The sequence below is a fragment of the Hypanus sabinus genome, chromosome 16 (genome assembly GCF_030144855.1).
Source record: "Hypanus sabinus isolate sHypSab1 chromosome 16, sHypSab1.hap1, whole genome shotgun sequence".
Taxonomy (NCBI): Eukaryota; Metazoa; Chordata; class Chondrichthyes; order Myliobatiformes; family Dasyatidae; genus Hypanus; species Hypanus sabinus.
The window spans coordinates 22,315,572-22,333,065 of record NC_082721.1 but is presented as its reverse complement, the minus strand read 5'-3'; the positions used below and the strand labels follow the sequence as shown (position 1 = coordinate 22,333,065).

The 17,494-nt window shown below is 41.4% G+C and overlaps 1 protein-coding gene across 1 annotated transcript in view; it reads left to right on the top strand.

Moving 5' to 3' along the window:
• LOC132406058 (CUGBP Elav-like family member 4) overlaps positions 1–17,494 on the top strand; it is a 568,100-nt gene that overhangs the window by 39,235 nt on the left and 511,371 nt on the right. The window contains exon 2 of the mRNA XM_059991245.1: positions 4,635–4,717. Coding sequence (XP_059847228.1) covers positions 4,635–4,717 — 83 coding nt within the window. The remainder of the gene's footprint in view (positions 1–4,634; positions 4,718–17,494) is intronic.

The following is a 17,494-nucleotide window of genomic DNA, read 5'->3' as shown; positions in this document are numbered from 1 at the left end:
TGTTGTTCCATGTATGATACCCTACCAGTCATCTAGTGCCCTTGGAACTGACTGCCTTGCATAAATCATTTCTTATTCTCTAATACCCTGCTTATAGTTCCTTGCCAGTTCTCTAATGCCCAGCGTACACCATTTGCCAGCTCTCTCATGCCATGCTGTGCAGATAGCTCACTATCAGAGATGCAGTGCTTTCAATCAATCGATGAGCTTCCCTTACATCGTGACAGTTGGTCTGTGACCATCTTGTATAATCCTCAGTGCGTTCTCTATTAATCTGAATTAAAGGTAGTAGTTTTGGAGTTACCACAAAACAATTTCCCCATGAATACAGTGGAACCAATCTACAGCAAAGAGAAAGATCCCTGGCCAGTATAAGACCATAAAATATACCAGCAGAATTAGGCTATTTGACTAATCGAGTCTGCTCCGCCATTTCGTCATGGCTGATCCAATCTCCTGCCTTCTCCCCATATCTCTTCATCCCCTGACTAATCAAGAATCTATCAACCTCTGCCTTAAACATACTCAATGACTTATCCTCCATGGTCATCTGTGGCAACGAATTCCACAGATTCGCCACTCTCTGTTTAAAGAAATTTCTGCTCATCTCCATTCTAAAAGGACACCCCTGTGTTCTGAGGCTGTGTCCCCTGGTCTTAGACTACCCTACTAAAGGAAACATCCTCTCCGCAGCCACTCTGTCAAGACCTTTCAACATCTTAGGGATATTTGTTGGATTGAGGGACCCAGTGCTTGAAGGGGAAACTCAGATAGATTACTGCTTCTCAATATGGCCTGCTTATAAATAATATATTAGTGGAAATCATGTTGGAACTAGGTTAGACTTTGCAATGCCACCTTTTGTGGTTGGGTAGACTCTAATGCATGCTGCCTGGACATCAAGAAACAGAACATAATGTGGATGCCACAGTAGCGTAGTGATTAGCACGACGCCCTTACATCTTGGTGTCCCAGAGTCCAGAGCTCAATTCCAGTGCTGTTCTGTAAGGAGTCTCTGTACGTTCTCCCCGTGGAATGGGTATGCTGGTCCCCCACCCCAGTCCAAAGGATTATCGGCTGAGTTAATTAGTCATTGTAAATTGTTCTGCTATTAGTTTAGGGTTAGTTGGGTTTGTTGTTGGTTGCTGGGGCTGCATGGCTCAAAGGGACAGAAGGGCCTTCTCTGTGCTGTATTGTTGAATAAATGAGTAAACATACATTATCAATTTAAAAATAACTAAATTAAACTGAAAGCCATAGAATGAGAGAAGGCTGTAGGAAACAGAGCACAAATAATATATTTTCTCCACTTCCACCTATAGATCCATTTATTCAGATTTGACTCCCTAAATGACTTTGCATCTTGAGGAAAATTCTGAGGTAGAGTTATCAACTGCATTTAATTATTATCGTTTATAATCTCAGTCATTCTACTCCCTCCACCACCCATACCAAAAGCATTGCAGGTATGGTAACACGGTGGTACCATTTCTGGATTAATAACACTTTACCTCGCAGTCTGGAGGCAGCAATGCAAATCCCACTGTGGTCATGGGAATAAATTACATTAATCTGGAGTGAATTGTTGTTAACAGTGATGGTGACCATGAAGCTGCTAAGTTACTGCAAAACCTTATCTGACTCACTATCATTTACAAAGAAGGAAAATTGTTGTCCTTACCTGGTTAGTCAGATTTGCCTCCAAGGACTAACTATTAACCAGCCTCTGAAATGGACCACACATCACTCAACTGTGATAAAATTGTTACATACTGTGGGACTGTTGCAGTTCTAAAATTGGCTCATGACTGCTTTCTCTAGATCAATTGCAAATGGGCGTCCCATAAATAAATTAAGAAAATGTAATCATGCTTGTAAATTAAGGTAGGAGCCAATTTATGCGCAATAAGATATCACAACCAACAATAAATTAGCTGGATTATCTGCTTTAGTTGCCAATTGATAGATATTGGCTGAGACACTTCTTTGACTACAGTGAACTCTTCATCAACAAGGTGCCACCCTACAGGGAGAACTTCCCTCAGTATTTCACAAAGTGCCAATTGTGATTAGATAAACTTAAAATCATACCTGCTGATACAGAGATGAGAATACCACCTTCGGGCCAAGACTGTTACCTAATAGGCATAGGAATGAATTAAACTATCTGGGAAATGAAGGATGGTTGAACAGACTGCTTTAAAATCCAAGAAGATGCAACATTCCAGATGATGCAAAATGTGATAAGGGTCTGAAATACAGGTTTCCCCCGCTATCCAAAGGTAGAGCGTTCCTATGAAATAGTTTGTAAGCCAAAATGTCGTAAAGCGAAGAAGCAATTACCATTAATTTATATGGGAAAAATTTTTGAGCATTCCAGACCCAAAAAATAACCTACCAAATCATACCAAATAACACATAAAACCTAAAGTAACATGAACATATAGATATGATAAATATACAGCCTATATAAAGTAGAAATATTGTATGTATGGTGTAGTTTCACTTATCAAAATCAGGAAGACAGCGAGCCAAAATCAATTTGGAGAAAAAAATAGGCACATACATGCATGCGCACATACACAGATACGCACATACACGCATGCACACACAACTGCCCACACAAGGCTTCAGGGTCAGGGTAGTCTTTCTCGGGGTAAACACAAGTATAAAGCGGGCGTCTTTTTTTCGTAAAAGCGAAAATCCTCTTTGGTTAGTGAAATCAGGTACTAATGTAAGTCTTTCGTAACAGCGAGCTGTCGTAAAGCGAACGTTCAAAAAACGGGGGCCACCTGTAGTTGTAATTATAAAAGATCAGAGCAGAACTATCTGCTTAAACACATGTTTAATTCTTCAAGTGAATAAAATGTCCATTCTTTGCAATTCTTTTGTGTTATTCCTGCCTTAATCAAGGTTTGAATACACGGAGACAATTGTTTCTGATTCTGCATATCAAACTGTTCTGCATGAGAAAGGGAGAGGGAGTGGGAGAGGATGCTGGATTAGTTTGAAGCTTGCCAAGATTCACGATGAAGTTTATAGTCATGAGTATACATATCCAAAGTAAAAAATCATGAAAATGAGCTTTAGCAGCCAGAGCGCAGTATTTGGCACACATGACAAACATAACTTACAAACAAGTAAATTAATATAAATTATACATAACTTATATGGCAAAATGAACAACATAAACATAATGGCAATAGTGCAAGTTGAGGGAAATATAGCCTGAGGTAGAATAAGGGGCTTTCAGTTGCATCCACGAACTTGATGGCAATGAGGAGGAAGCTGCTGTTGAATCTAGAGGTGTGTCTCTTCAGTCGCCTGTACCTCCCGTGTGTTGGCAGTAACAAGAAGAGTGCAGAACTCGATTGGTAGAGGTCCTAAATAATGGGATGTCCTTGATGTGGGGAGAGCCGAAGCCATGATGGAATTGGCTGAGGCCATCTTTCTGTGCGGCCTCTTGCATTTTTGTGTATTGAAGTTTCCATACCAGTCTGTGATGCAAAATGATGCATCAAGGATATTATGGTCTCCTGTAACCTCCAGCTTTATAACTTTGGGACAATTTTTTAAGAAAAATACTTGTGATGTGCTTTGGGCTGTCTTGCTGTATTGTAGATACTAATGTAAAAAACAAAACCAGGAGTAGGAGTTCTTAAACCAGCTCTACCATTCAATAATATAATGACTGATCCAATCCTGGCTTCAACACCACTTTCCTGTCTTCTCTCTATATTCCTGGACAGTATAGAAATATAAGCTGTTGTGCTTGTTGAATCTTTTAAAAAGTTAGAGATAAAAGATAAGTTTTTTGAAATTCCCCAGAGATTGCTTTTAACTTTTGTAGAAGTTGGGAATGAAGGTATTCAAGGTTGTGTAGCAGGATAGGGGTATCCTATCAACATCACCATGTGGGTGTCAACATTTGTGTGGATTTCTCCTGGGTTCAACATAGTGGTACAATTACAAAGAAGGCATGACAATGGCTGCATTTCATTGGGAGTTTGAGCAGAATTGGTATGCCACCAAGGGCACTTGCAAATTTTTGCAGATATTCGGTGGAGAGCATTCTAACTAATAGCATCTGTCTGGTATGGAGGGGCCAAGATTGGAAAGAGCTGCAGAAAGTTTTCAGTTTAGCCAGCTCCATCAGGCGCCATCTTTCCTAGCATTCAGGGTGCCCTCAAAAGACAATGCCTTACGGACCCTCATCTATGAAGAGGTCCAGGAGCCTAAGACGTGCACTCTGTGTTTCGGGAACAGTTTCTTCCCCACTGCTATCAGATTTCCGAATGGACAATGAACCCATGAACTCTTCCTTAGTATTTTTTCCCTCTCTTTTTGCACTATGAATTTAATTTATCTTTTAAAAAAAATTCTATTGTAATTTATAGTTATTATTATGTATTACCTTATACTGGCTGCCGTAAAACAACGAATTTCATGGTATATGCTGTTGATGTTAAATCTGATTCTGATTATTGCAATTTTATGAGGTTTTCACTACCTAATCAATTAGCTTGGTTACGTGTTCTCACCTCATTCCCCTTATATTTAAATCATTACTTGTAATAAAGTTTTTTTTAGTGGGATATTATTTCTTTTCACACTGTACATCTCTTTCCCTCCAGGCTGTGCTTTCCTTACATACTGTGCAAGAGAATCTGCTATCAAGGCACAGAATGCATTACATGAACAGAAGACGCTACCTGGGGTAAGAAAGGCTTTTATTTTGTTGTTTGTTTTTCCAGTTAGAACTGGATTCTGATGCCTTTTGTTAATCTGCAAGAGCCTTGACAAACCTTAAGCAAAGCAGTGCTTGTTTACAGCTGAGTGTGGCTCGGATATGTATTTTTGTGGCGCCTTTGTTGTAATTAATGTAAAATAGGGGCCCCTCAGGGATAATTTTTGTCTGGGTAACTGCAGGAGATTATGATTACAGGGCTGCTTTGATGCCAACTACTTTTGCTTTCTATTAATGTTGCAGGTTTTCAACGTGACCAATTTGGGATCAATTTAGGCAATGCTTGCAAAACTGTAGGGATTGGCTTTTCCATTGGTTTATGGTTCCTTTAGAACTGCAGCCCTCGGTCCGTGGTTCACTGATCTGCCTCTATGTGCTCTTGCACGACTTTGCACACAGCAAACAAGCAAATTACAATTGCACCTTACAATCGACACTTGCCTTGACATACTTATCCAAAAATAATCCATTATGTCTTGAAATGCTTCAAAAGTTTGTGAGGTTTTTTTTGTATCTTAAAAAAAGGAAAATGATCTTGGATAAAATATTAAACCAGGGAACTGTCTTTCCTGAAAGAATCATTGCAGGTAACATTCCTGGTGTTCAAGACAATAACTCATTCCTTCCCACTTCTGGATACCGACCAAACAAATTAAAATGTCTGAATGGCATGCAAACAGATGTTTTTCACTGTATCTCCAGTACATGTGATAATAATAAACCAATTACCACCCTCCAAGCATGCTCTCTGGAAGGAGGTACAACACCAGGTTTAGGAGCATTTATGGCTCCTCAACCATCAGGCTCTTAAACCAGAGTGGGTAACTTCACTCACTCCAACACTGAACTGCACCCATAACCTTTGGACTCACGTTTAAGAACTCTACAACTGATGTTCTCGATATTTATTGCTTATTTATTTATTATTATGTTTTCTTTCTTTTTGTATTTGTTCAGTTTGTTGTCTTTTGCACATTAGTTGGTCCATCTCTACTGTGTGTGGATTTTCATGGATTCCATTGTGTTCCTTTGTATTTACTGTGCACGCCCGCAAGAAAATGCATCTCAGGATAGTATATGGTGACATATATGTATTTTGATAATAAAGTTACTTAGAACTTTATGAACTTTGAGTTAACAATTGAACAGGTAAATCGGTTTTGCGCCTGTTCACTTACTGTTGTGGACTTCCACTATGTATGAAAATAACATTTATATACCATTGGCTAGGCCTCAGTCTTTCAGAATAGATGATTACTTGTGAACTACTGTGTTGTAATAAGGTACTGTCTGCCTTTATAAGTTATCTATTGGACAGTTGTATCAGGTTTAACCATCCTGGCATTCAAGAAGTCGATCTGTGTATGACTGGATTGGTTATTGGTGTACTGGGACTAGACACAGTGTAATAACAGGGAGACAAATACATTCTATCCACATAGAAACTTTGTGCCATTGTTCATGTCTAGCCCCAGATATCAGTTGTCTGTTGAAAATGCAGCACAGGAATTGGAAATTCTAGAAACATAGAAAACCTACAGCACAGTACCAGCCCTTCCACCCACAAAGTTGTGCTGAACATGTCCCTACCTTAGAAATTACTAGGTTTACCCATAGCCCTCTATTTTACTAAGCTCCATGTACCTATCTAAAAGCCTCTTAAAAGACCCTATCATATCTGCCTCCACCACCGTTGCCGGCAGCCCATTCCACGCACTCATCACTCTCTGAGTAAAAAACTTACCCCTGGCATCTCCTCTGTACCTACCCCCCAGCACCTTAAACCTGTGTCCTCTTGTGGCAACCATTTCACCCCTGGGAAAAAGCCTTTGACTATCCACACGATCAATGCCTCTCATCATCTTATACACCTCTATCTGGTCACCTCTCATCCTCCTTTGCTCCTAGGAGAAAAGGCCAAGTTCACTCAACCTATTCTCATAAGGCATGCTCCCCAAACAGGCAAAATCCTTGTAAATCTCCCTGCACCCTCTCTATGGTTTCCACATCCTTCCTGTAGTGAGGTGATCAGAACTGAGCACAGTACTCCAAAGTGGGGTCTGACCAGGGTCCTATATAGCTGCAACATTACCTCTCGGCTCCTAAGTTCAATTCCACGATTGGTGAAGGCCAATACACCGTACGCCTTCTTGACCACAGAGTCAACCTGTGCAGCAACTTTGAGTGTCCTATGGACTCAGACCCCAAGCTCCCTCTGATCCTCCACACTGCCAAGAGTCTTACCATTAATACTATATTCTGCCATCAGATATGAGCGTTTGTATTTTTTCTGCTGTCTTGACTGTAAGTATTAGAATTCCCTCCTTAAATACTTTACTGAGCCACTCATTAAAACCTATCTGGTTGACACTGCACTGTTCACCTTTCCAAATATGCAACCTGGGTTCAGATTTTTTTCTGGAGTACAGCTGTAAAGTGACCTGGCATTTTAGACCAAGTTAAGGATGTTACAGTATTGGATGCAAGTTATCGTTGGTAATCTTGGTTGACAGTTATTGATAGGCTTGCTTTGTGATTCTTTTCCATTTCTCAGCTACTCTTAAACAGCTTCACAGGTGGAAAAAAATAGATCTCTTATTGCAAGTTGTGCTTGTAGTCTGTTGGTAGATGAAGAGTTAGAAAGTTAAGTTTCTTTTTTAAAATCTTACCTTTATGTGGAACCAGAAGGAGTAGAAATACCACTCCTGACACGGGATAGGTGCTGGCCTGGGCTATCCCATATCATCCCATCCTCTTTCTCTTGCCTACCAGGTCCCAAATATTGACTGCTGCTGGCATTATGGTCTACCCAGACTTCTGGGAACCTCTAGATCAGGGGTCCCCTACCTGGAGTCCATGGACCCCTTGCTTAATGGTGTTGGTTCATGGCATAAAAAAGGCTCAAAAACCTTGCTCTAGATTATTTAAAATGCATCGTTCCTTAGCCAATCTATAACCTGATTTTGGACACACATGGGTCAGGGGATGGACCTTGAATTGTCAGGCCCAAGATCAATTATATCTGATCAGTGAAGGCTGGCTAGATATTCAGAACCTTGCTTGGTATAATTTTGGAGAAAATGACAGAGGTGTCATGTGATCAATGGAAGGAGCAAGTTCAATAGGTTAAAATAGTTCTGGCTTTCTTCTGTTCTTTAGTCAAATGAGACCTGTTTAGGTACATAAAAAGAAATACCTCAGATTTTGGAAGCTGAAATAAAAATGGAAAATCTGTGGTCTTAAGCCTGTAATATCCTATCCCTTAGAAGTAAGCTTGTGGAGAGTAGACAGGCTCATTAGAACTGAAGCTACCAGGCTACTGCGCCCCTGAGTTCTGGAAAATTAAGCTGCCACCTGCCTCCTGACTTTAAAATAGGGTATTGATCCCACCTCTGAGGAAAGCATTGACATTCTCTAAGCATATTTCCTAAAGTTTAACTTTAACCATTAATGATATTTTGAAACTAGTTAGTGATTGATTTTAAGTTGTACAACTTTCTTCTACGTGGAAGGATCATTTTAGATGTTTGAAGGAATCTTCAAATTGTCCTTTAATTATCTCTTGCAAGTATTCTAGGATACTGGTAGATTTAAATAAAATGCCCTTTGCAGAGTTTCAAAATCTACACCTGTTCTCCGCTAACAATGAGTTGATGTCTGATTTTATAGTGTTGCATTTAATGGGAAATTTCAGGTGTCATAGGAACATTATCATCTCCAAGTTGGGCATAACTTGCTTTACTTTCAATGGTACTGGGTACAATTCCTGTCTAATAAAAGCCATTGTGGAAAATTTAGAGGTAGTTGATACCTTCTAATACTTTATCATGATGACAAAAGATGGGAATCAAGTGTATCTTCCCAGTATTGTCTCACCTCCAGGAAAAAAATAGTTGAAAACATTTGCATTGCCAATAATGGGCTGAATTGAGCTGACGAAGATCAAGCGGTTCCATAAGAATTGGCTGTTTGTCATTCAAGGCTGAGCTCTTTCCAGACTTCTACAAATGCTTGGCCAAAGGCAGGAGTCATTTCAGAAGTCTGAAATGACTTCAGGCAACAACTTCTAGTTCCCAATTGGAGGGGTTCTGTAGGCACTTTGCACTCATTCCCATCTTTACATCATGGAAGGCAACTCCCTTACTGGAGAGATTGGTGGTAGCAGAACATCGCAGTCACAATGGCCATAGGATTGACTTCTATGGCATAAAACTGCTGTGCTGTACCATTAACATTTGGGATTCCTCGGTGAAGGAAGCCATTGAAATAAAAGTAGAGCACAGAACTGGTATTTGATTGTAAACAAGGTAGGACAGCAGAATCCTGATTGGATGAGGATTAACCAATCAGAGGACAGACTACAAGGGTATAAATACCACTGTACAAGACATGCTCAGGCATCATCCCTGATGAAGATGACAGAGTTTGTCATCAAAATGTCAGTTAAAATAGATACCTGTACCTGGCTGGAAGCCTGAGACAAATTTATTTATTAAACCCTTAAATTTTTGGATGACCATTAACTGTCCATTCATAATGTCCTTGAATGTTTTACAGCCAATTAAATAATTTTAATTACTCTTGTACCCTTGGATCACAACAGGCAATTTGCACACAGGAAGTTAGCACTAACTGCTAATTAAGTAATGGCCAGAAAAGCTACTGATGGTGATTGAAGAATCAGTATTGGCCAAGTTACCAATAAGACACCACAGTAGCATAGCGGTAACCGTGACGCTATTACAGCACGGGACGTTAAAGAGTTCGGAGTTCAATAAGGAGTCTCTGTATGTCCTCACCATGGAATGTGTGGGTTTTCCCCAGGTGCTTTTAGTTTCCTCCCATGGTCCAAAGACTAGTGGATGGGTTAATTGGTCATTGTAAATTGTCCCGTTATCAGGTTAGAATTAATCAGGGTTGTCAGGGCTTGCTGGGGTGGCACAGTTCAAAGGGCCAGAAGGGCCTACTCTGTGATGTATCACTCAATAAATAAATAAATAAGTCTCCCTGTTGTTCATCAGATTACCTTCTCAAGTGAGAACAGGGACTTTAACAGCTCATTTTAAAGATAGTCAGTTGGCACTGCAGCACCCACACAGTGCTGGCATCACATCTAAGCCAGGTTTCAGTGGTGGAGCTGGGCAAAGATGATAACTCTTGCTGGAGGAAGGCAGCAACAGTGAAGAATCCCTAGCGATCTTGAGCTCCAAGCCACTAGACTCTGACCCTGATCTATCTAGGACCATGTGGTGGCTGCTCATGCATCAGTTTACCCATAATAAACAAAGTCACGCACAGGCATTCTCCATTAAAGGAATCCACCCTAACATCCCGGATTAAGTCCCCTGATGATCAGCAAGTGGCAAAGTGGACAGATTTATGAGATCTGGAAGCCTCTCAAATTATGTGGATCCTGGATCAGCCTCTGCAGCCACCTAAAGACCCACCAGTAAAAATAGACAACCCCTCAGGAGAACATCATACTCGACGCAAGCGATTGATCTACCAGTGGGACAGGAACTTGCAAACCTCCACTCAGAGGGAAGTGTGTCACCTACCGAGGATTGAGCATTCAAAGGCTAAAAGTTGTAGATGATGGAAATCTGAATAACACAGAGCAGGCTCTGCAGCATCTATGAAAAGTGAAACGTTTTCACTTCTTGGATGATGGCTGTTCATCAAAGAATTGAATATCTTTTGGTTTTCTTTTGGAGTCGAAGTAGAATGTCGGAAGAGCCTCTCAAAGTCTGGAAGCAGAATCAAAAGTTTCATGGCACACAAGTACTCTGCACACTTACAATAAAGCAAGAAGTGAACTGCAGCCGAAATCTGGAGATAAGGATCACACAGGGAGCAATTCTAAGAAAGAATTAGCATCCTCAGATTTGCCCGCTGGGATTGTGTCTTTAATGCTGACGCAAAATCTATCATCTTCTTTGCTGGGCTAGAAAAAAACTCAAGTTATTTCACATACTTGTTCTGTTCACAAAAACTTTTGATCCAAGTCAATTTCACACAAAATCTAACATGCAAGAGCACAAAAGTTCATCCACCCAAAAGTGATGGCTTTAGACTACCATTCCCTGTATTTATGAATTGGACACTGTTTCCAGAAAGTAATATGGGTTTCTGTTAAAGATGTCAGAAAATTGTGGCCTTCATAAGGCAAAACTATGCAATGGCATTCACAACGTGGTCAACAATGTTCACCATTGAGCAACACAATTAGCTAACAGGACAGATGGCGAAAAGGCTTGTCAAAGAGGTAGGACTTAAGATAGGTCTGTATTGAGGAAAGACAGTTATGGAAGTGGGGAGGCAGGGGGAGAAGAAGTGATGGCTGTCAGCAGCAAAGAGCTGAAAGCATGCAAGTTGCTGGGACTCTAGGCCCACAACATCTCAGAGGCTCTGTGTGGGGTATAATTCTGCTGTAGGGAATGAGCAGGCAATGGAAAGGGTTAAAAGCGATGTTAATGGCTTCAAAATCAGGAAATATCTTCCACGTTGCCTCAGTATTTCAGGTATTAGAAGTCAGTTTTCCTCTAATCATTAAGGTGAACCGACTGGTTGTTGTGAGTGTAGAATGCGATATATGCTTCATATTCACAGCCATTTAACTCACATTAATGGCTTGCGGTAAAGGATCAGATTGGCATAACCTGCTCTAGACCCAATTCAGAATCAGAATCAGGCTAATAATCACTGACGTGTGTTGTGAAACTTGTTGTTTTGTGGCATCAGTACTGTGCAATATATATACAATTTTCTGTAAGTTACAATAAGAAATATTAAAATAGAGCAAAAATGTGTAATAGTGGTGACAAATCAGCATATAAGAGGGAGAATATCTGGCTTAATGGTGCCACAACAATACCCCCTCACTCGATGTCAGCAAGACCAAGGAGCTGATTATTGACTTTGGGCAGAGGAAACTGATGGTCCATAAGCTAATCTTCATCAGAGAATCAGAAGTTGAGAGTGTCAGCAACTTTAAATTTATCAATGTTATTATTTTAGAGGACCTGCTCTGGGCCCAGCACATAAGTGCAATTATGAAGAAACCACGGCAGCTCCTCTACTTCCTTAGGAGTTTGCGAAGACTTAGCATGACATTTAAAACTTTGACAAACTTCTATAGATGTGTGGTGGAGAGTATAATGGCTAGCTGCATCACAGTTTGGAATGGGAACAGCAAAGCACTTGAACAGAAACTACAAAAAGTAACGGTTGTGGCCCAGTCCATCTTAGTAAAATCCTCCCCACCATCGAGCACATCTACAAGGAGCATTGTCGCAGGAAAGCACCATCCATCATCAGGGACCCTCACCACCCAGGTCATGCTCTCTTCTCACTGTTGCCTTTAGGAGGAATGTACAAGAGCTTCAGGAACCCACATCCCCCCAACCATCAGGCTCTTTGAACCAAAGGGGGTAACTTCACTCAACTTCACTTGCCCCATCATGAAATGTCTCCACACTTGCGTGCAGCAAAGCATCAATAAGGGCACAGACTTGCAGTACCCTAAAGACTACTTGTTCACCTGGTAATTTGACATATCACAGGCTCTCTCTCTCCCTAATAAGGGATAAAGAGATGTCCCCGTTTCACAGCGAGAGGGAAGAAATAACAAAGCACCTCGCTGATTTATGGTGTTAAAAGTCTGTTGCATCACTTCTTTCGAGCTCTGTGCCCAAAGAACTCGGGTCTCTGGGCACGCGGCCAGCAGCCAGCTCACTGCTTGCGATCTTCCATCTCCCACGCTGCATCAGGTGCCAGCGGTGCCAGCCTTGAATCCACCTGCCTCCAGAGCCACAAAAATCTGGCATCCTGAAGGTGTGCTAGTCTTCCAGGCCACATCCTTGGCACATCAAAAGGCAGCTGGTCGTGAGGCCCCGAGAATGGGTCCCATTTCCGCAAAGAACTGAAGTCAGAGTGTAACTCCAGGTCGGGTCTTCAAAAGAACCCGGAAAAGGAAAAACAAAAGAGATATCAAAGATAGAAATAGAGGTGCTTCCGAAGATGCAAGCAAAGGAATTGCCATTAAGTGCCATCATCCTCCTAATGTTATTTCCGATCTGCACTGACTATGGTCTCCCGGTGAAGTCAGGGACCTAGCTACAGAGGGAGGCACAAAGGCCCAGTATTTGAAGCTTGTTGATTGGTACTGAGGAGATGATGGGTGTTGAACTCTAAACTGTAATCAATAATCAGTAGCTGATGTAGGTATTGCGTTATTGATGCAATTGTTACTTGCGTCAGCAAAGTGAGGCCTTTACTCCTGTCCTTAGCCTGTACAATGAATAAGCATCAGATGAGCGAGAAAGCTCCCAAACTGTTCACAATTATTGGTGGAGTTGGCTCTCTTCCTCGACTACCACCCATTTTAGAAAAGTCCCTATGGGTTTTCACTTGCGTAATGCTGTTTCTTTCAGCTTCTTCTGAATGGAAAATGACATCAGAGTGAAACAGGATAATTTCCATTTCCAATTAATTAAATCATTCCAGAAATTTGGCAGGTGCTTCTGGCCGTGAGTCGGCCTTAGAACAGGGAATGATATTACCCGCATAAAAGTGCTGGTGACATCATTCTCCATTGCCATGCTCCTGTTGAGGTATCGTAGAGTATTCTAGAGGTGGCACAGTGGTGCAACTAATCGAGCCGTCTTTCACAGAGACCCAGACTCAATCCTGATCTCAGGTGCTTAAGGTGTGACATCTGCAAGATGTGTAAGATTAGTGTAAAATTCGGTGCTAGATGAGTAGCACAGGCACAGTGGGCAGAAGGGCCTTTTTTTCATGCCATATCTCTCTATGACTCAGTGAACACATTGTTAGATACCTGGGTTATGACCAAAGAAAAAAAATGGCTGCAGTCGTTTAACACTTTAGTGCAAGGCTGTTTATTAGGTGTGTCAAAAATCAAACTTACAAAAATTAGCAAAAATAGAGAAAACTGCCAATATTTGCAAGAAGATAATCTACCAGAAAACACAATAATATCTCTGTACTTACATTTGTCCAGTGTGAACTCTGGATAGCCCTGATCTATCTCCCCTACTGCAGGCGATCAGCCCCTCTGTTTTACACGAGGACATGCCATCTTGAATTACCAACAAAGTTAACTTAAGACTGCACCTGAATTAGAATAAGATGCACCCCATAATGTAGTTACAATCATATTACAAAATAAACAGACGTATCCACATAAAATACAGAATACAAATAGCAGAAACATATTTACATACCCCAATTACTAAAGAAAAGGAATATTCTACCGTGTATGACGGGAGAGGCACCATAAAGCCAACCCGAGTGTATCAGCTCAGTTTAGGACCCATTATGAGAATATACCAGGGAAAATGTTGAAGAACTTGCACTTGGTGCAATGGCAGCAGAATGACAAGGCAGTGTGTGTGTGTGTGTGTGTGTGTGTGTGTGTGTGTGTGTGTGTGTGTGTGTGTGTGTGTGTGTGTGTGTGTGTGTGTGTGTGTGTGTGTGTGTGTGTGTGTGTGTGTGTGTGTGTGTGTTGCAATTACTGAGTGCTCTCCATCACAAACATGTTGGGCATTTCTTGGATAATCTGCTCTTTCCAGTGCATTGCTGGATGTTACTTTGCTTTCCTTGAGTATCCCCTGTCAACCCAGCCTCACGACTCTACTAATACCTCCAATGCCCTTCAGTGTTGCTGCTGCTCCTGTGTTTCCTTCCAAAGTCCCGGACCCCATCGAGCATTCCTGTGACTTTCGTTCTTCCTGAGGCCCCAAAGAGGCTTTGTTATGCAATTAGTTACCCCCTCTCCATTCTATCTCTGTCCTTAGTGCAGCCCAGCCCTTCTTTCACCACCCCCACCAGATCATCGTGTCTGTAGGCACTTGGCTTGCCTCCCCCTCCCAATCAACCATCAGAGCCAAAGCCCCTGATGTCACCACCGGTGCTGTCAAAGCACAGGGCATTGATGCCCCCTCCATCAGGCACTGTATATAGGGCATGTTGGCTCTCTACTACTGCCTCAACCACAGCTGATCAGGCTGTGGACTGTCCCAATCATATCCATACAGTGGCACCCAAACCAGCCCCTGAGCCAACACACAGTCGGTACAACATCAGTGAGGAAAATGGGCAAGACTGGTGCAGTGTTCTCATGGTCTAGGGCAGAACCAAAACATGGAGGAGGATAAGAAGGTGAATGAGCAAGACGATTGCCGGTGCCCTGCTGCAGTGCCTATCGAAGGACATGGTGTAGGGTGCTGCAGAATTTCTGGGTCAGTATCTTTGTGCAGTCAGATGTGGGAAGCCTCCTATTAGTTTATGAATGACGCACCCAATTGGAAAAAGTCTTTCACCTGAAACTGTATCTCCCTTTCTCTTCCCATGGATGTGGCCTTGCTCACTGAGAACTTGCACCATTTTCTGTTTTTGTTTCAGATTTCCACTATCTGTGATTTTATTTTTAATTTTGGCAATGTCATGCCTCTTGATTCAAGTAACCCTCAATTGTCTTAACAAATTGTTGAGAAAGGAATCAAACTCTGAAAACTGCAAATTTACTGCTTTTAAGAAAGGAATGACTTTTTAGATTAGCATTCTGATAGAATCGGCATTTCCAAATAATAGAGATCGAGGCAGTTGATTGCTAAGCCAGCACATTTAATCAGTCGTCGAGCAGCTGAGTCTCATCGCCAGCAGAAGACTCTTGATGAAAATATATCTTGCCCGGCGGACGATGACATGTCTCGAAGGTGTGGTTGCCTGGGTGAAACTGAGCATTTAACTGGCCTTGTTACAGATCTGGCTGTTTAGAATCGGGACTGGTTTTTCACCAGAATTCGGCGGGAGGGAATTGGAAAGGGTGTGGGGTGGGAGTGGGTTTTGACACTTCACTGTTCTGCCGGGATCAGGTAACTATGCTTAGCTGGCGCCCACTGTGCCCAAACAGCTGTCACTAGACTATATGGGCATGACTGAGCCTGCAGGCTGTTGACAGATTGTGGTGCCCATGAGTCATACTCACGTGGATGACTTATTATTCACAGATAAACAAGTACAGGAACCTTTACATCCCTTTATCCCAGCGGAATTGAAAGCTGATTTCCTTTTTAAAGTAGGTGCTATTTTGAGTCAGGTCTGAGTACCATTTCCCTTTAAGCAATGAAATAATCGGAAGATTTTAACCTTAATAATATGCTTTCCTCATTTTTTTTTCTTCCTGTACAAGCACTGAGACCTTTAAATGATTCTAAGGAATTGTTGAGCCCAGCAGCATGAGCAGCTCAATAATCATTAATGATATTTTCATTAAACCCAACTAAATAATGTTCTCATATTGTTTATAAGGTTCTCATCAATGGGGTAATAAATGAAAAACAACTAGCCTACCTGCACCTTATGAATGCAGCTTATTTCCTCTGGTTCTGACTATAGTTCAGAGCTAAGCTGCATTTCCTAATTACATTATGGTGGTATTTACAGAATCATGGCGTAATAGAGATGCTTACAATTCCCATTTTGGCGGCTGATTGTGTTAAGTATGGATTAAACAGATGCCTAATTACAACTGATGTAGTAGCTATTGGTATTCTTAGAGTTACACAAATTAAGGGCTTGTGCCATGGTAGGTATCAAACTTATAAACAATTTTTCTGTCTTTTTCTAGTAAGAGAATAATTCTAAACACTCAAGTAACCGAACGATAATAAATGGCAAGGTAACATTTATCCTTGGATTTTAAATGATAATGGCCTGAAATTTTGTTCCATTAACATTAAAAGGATCAAACTGAAATTTGAAGACAATAGACAATAGGTGCAGAAGTAGACCATTCAGCCCTTTGAGCCTGCACCGCCATTTTGAGATCATGGCTGATCATCTACTATCAATACCTGGTTCCTGCCTTGTCCCCATATCCCTTGATTCTCCTATCCATAAGATACCTGTCTAGCTCCTTCTTGAAAGCCATAAGGCATAGGTGCAGAATTAGGCCATTTGGCCCATTGAGTCTGCTCTGCTATTCCATCATGGTGGATTTATTAAAGATTCAGAGTACGTTATCATCAAAGTATGTATACAATATATAACCCTGAGATTTGTCTTTCCATAAACAACTATGAAACCAAAAATACCATGGAACCTGTTCAAAGAAAGGCATCAAACTCCCAATGTGCAAAAAAAGAGCAAAAAAACATAGAGTATAAAGCGTCAAACCACAAGCTCAATGAAACAGCCTAGGCATGTTCAGTTTCAGCTCAGTTCAGTTCAGTCTGTGTTGTCAACTGACTGCAGGCTGCAGTGCCAAAATTGTAACAAAGAAAGGAGTACCCAGGAACAAGAAGCACATCATAACATGAACTATAGAGGTCAGTCTGTGAACTTTCTATAGGATGTCCCTCTCAATCGCATTATCCTGCCTTCTCCCATTATCTTTGATGCATTTATTACTCAAGAACCTAACTATCTCCACTTTAAATATATCCAAAGGATTGTCCTCCACTGCTACCTGTGGCAATGAATTCCACAGATTCACCACCCTCTGGCTAAAGAAATTCCACCTCATCCGTTCTAAAAAGATGTCCTTCTATTCTGCGGCTGTGCCCGCCCCTTCTTCTAAACCTTTTTGAGTACAGACCCAGAGGCATCAAAATTTCCTTATATGTTAACCCTTTCACTCCCTGGATCACTCTTGTGAATCTCTTCAATGCCAGCGCAACCTTTCTTCGATAAAGGGCCCGTACTGCTCACAATACTCCAAGT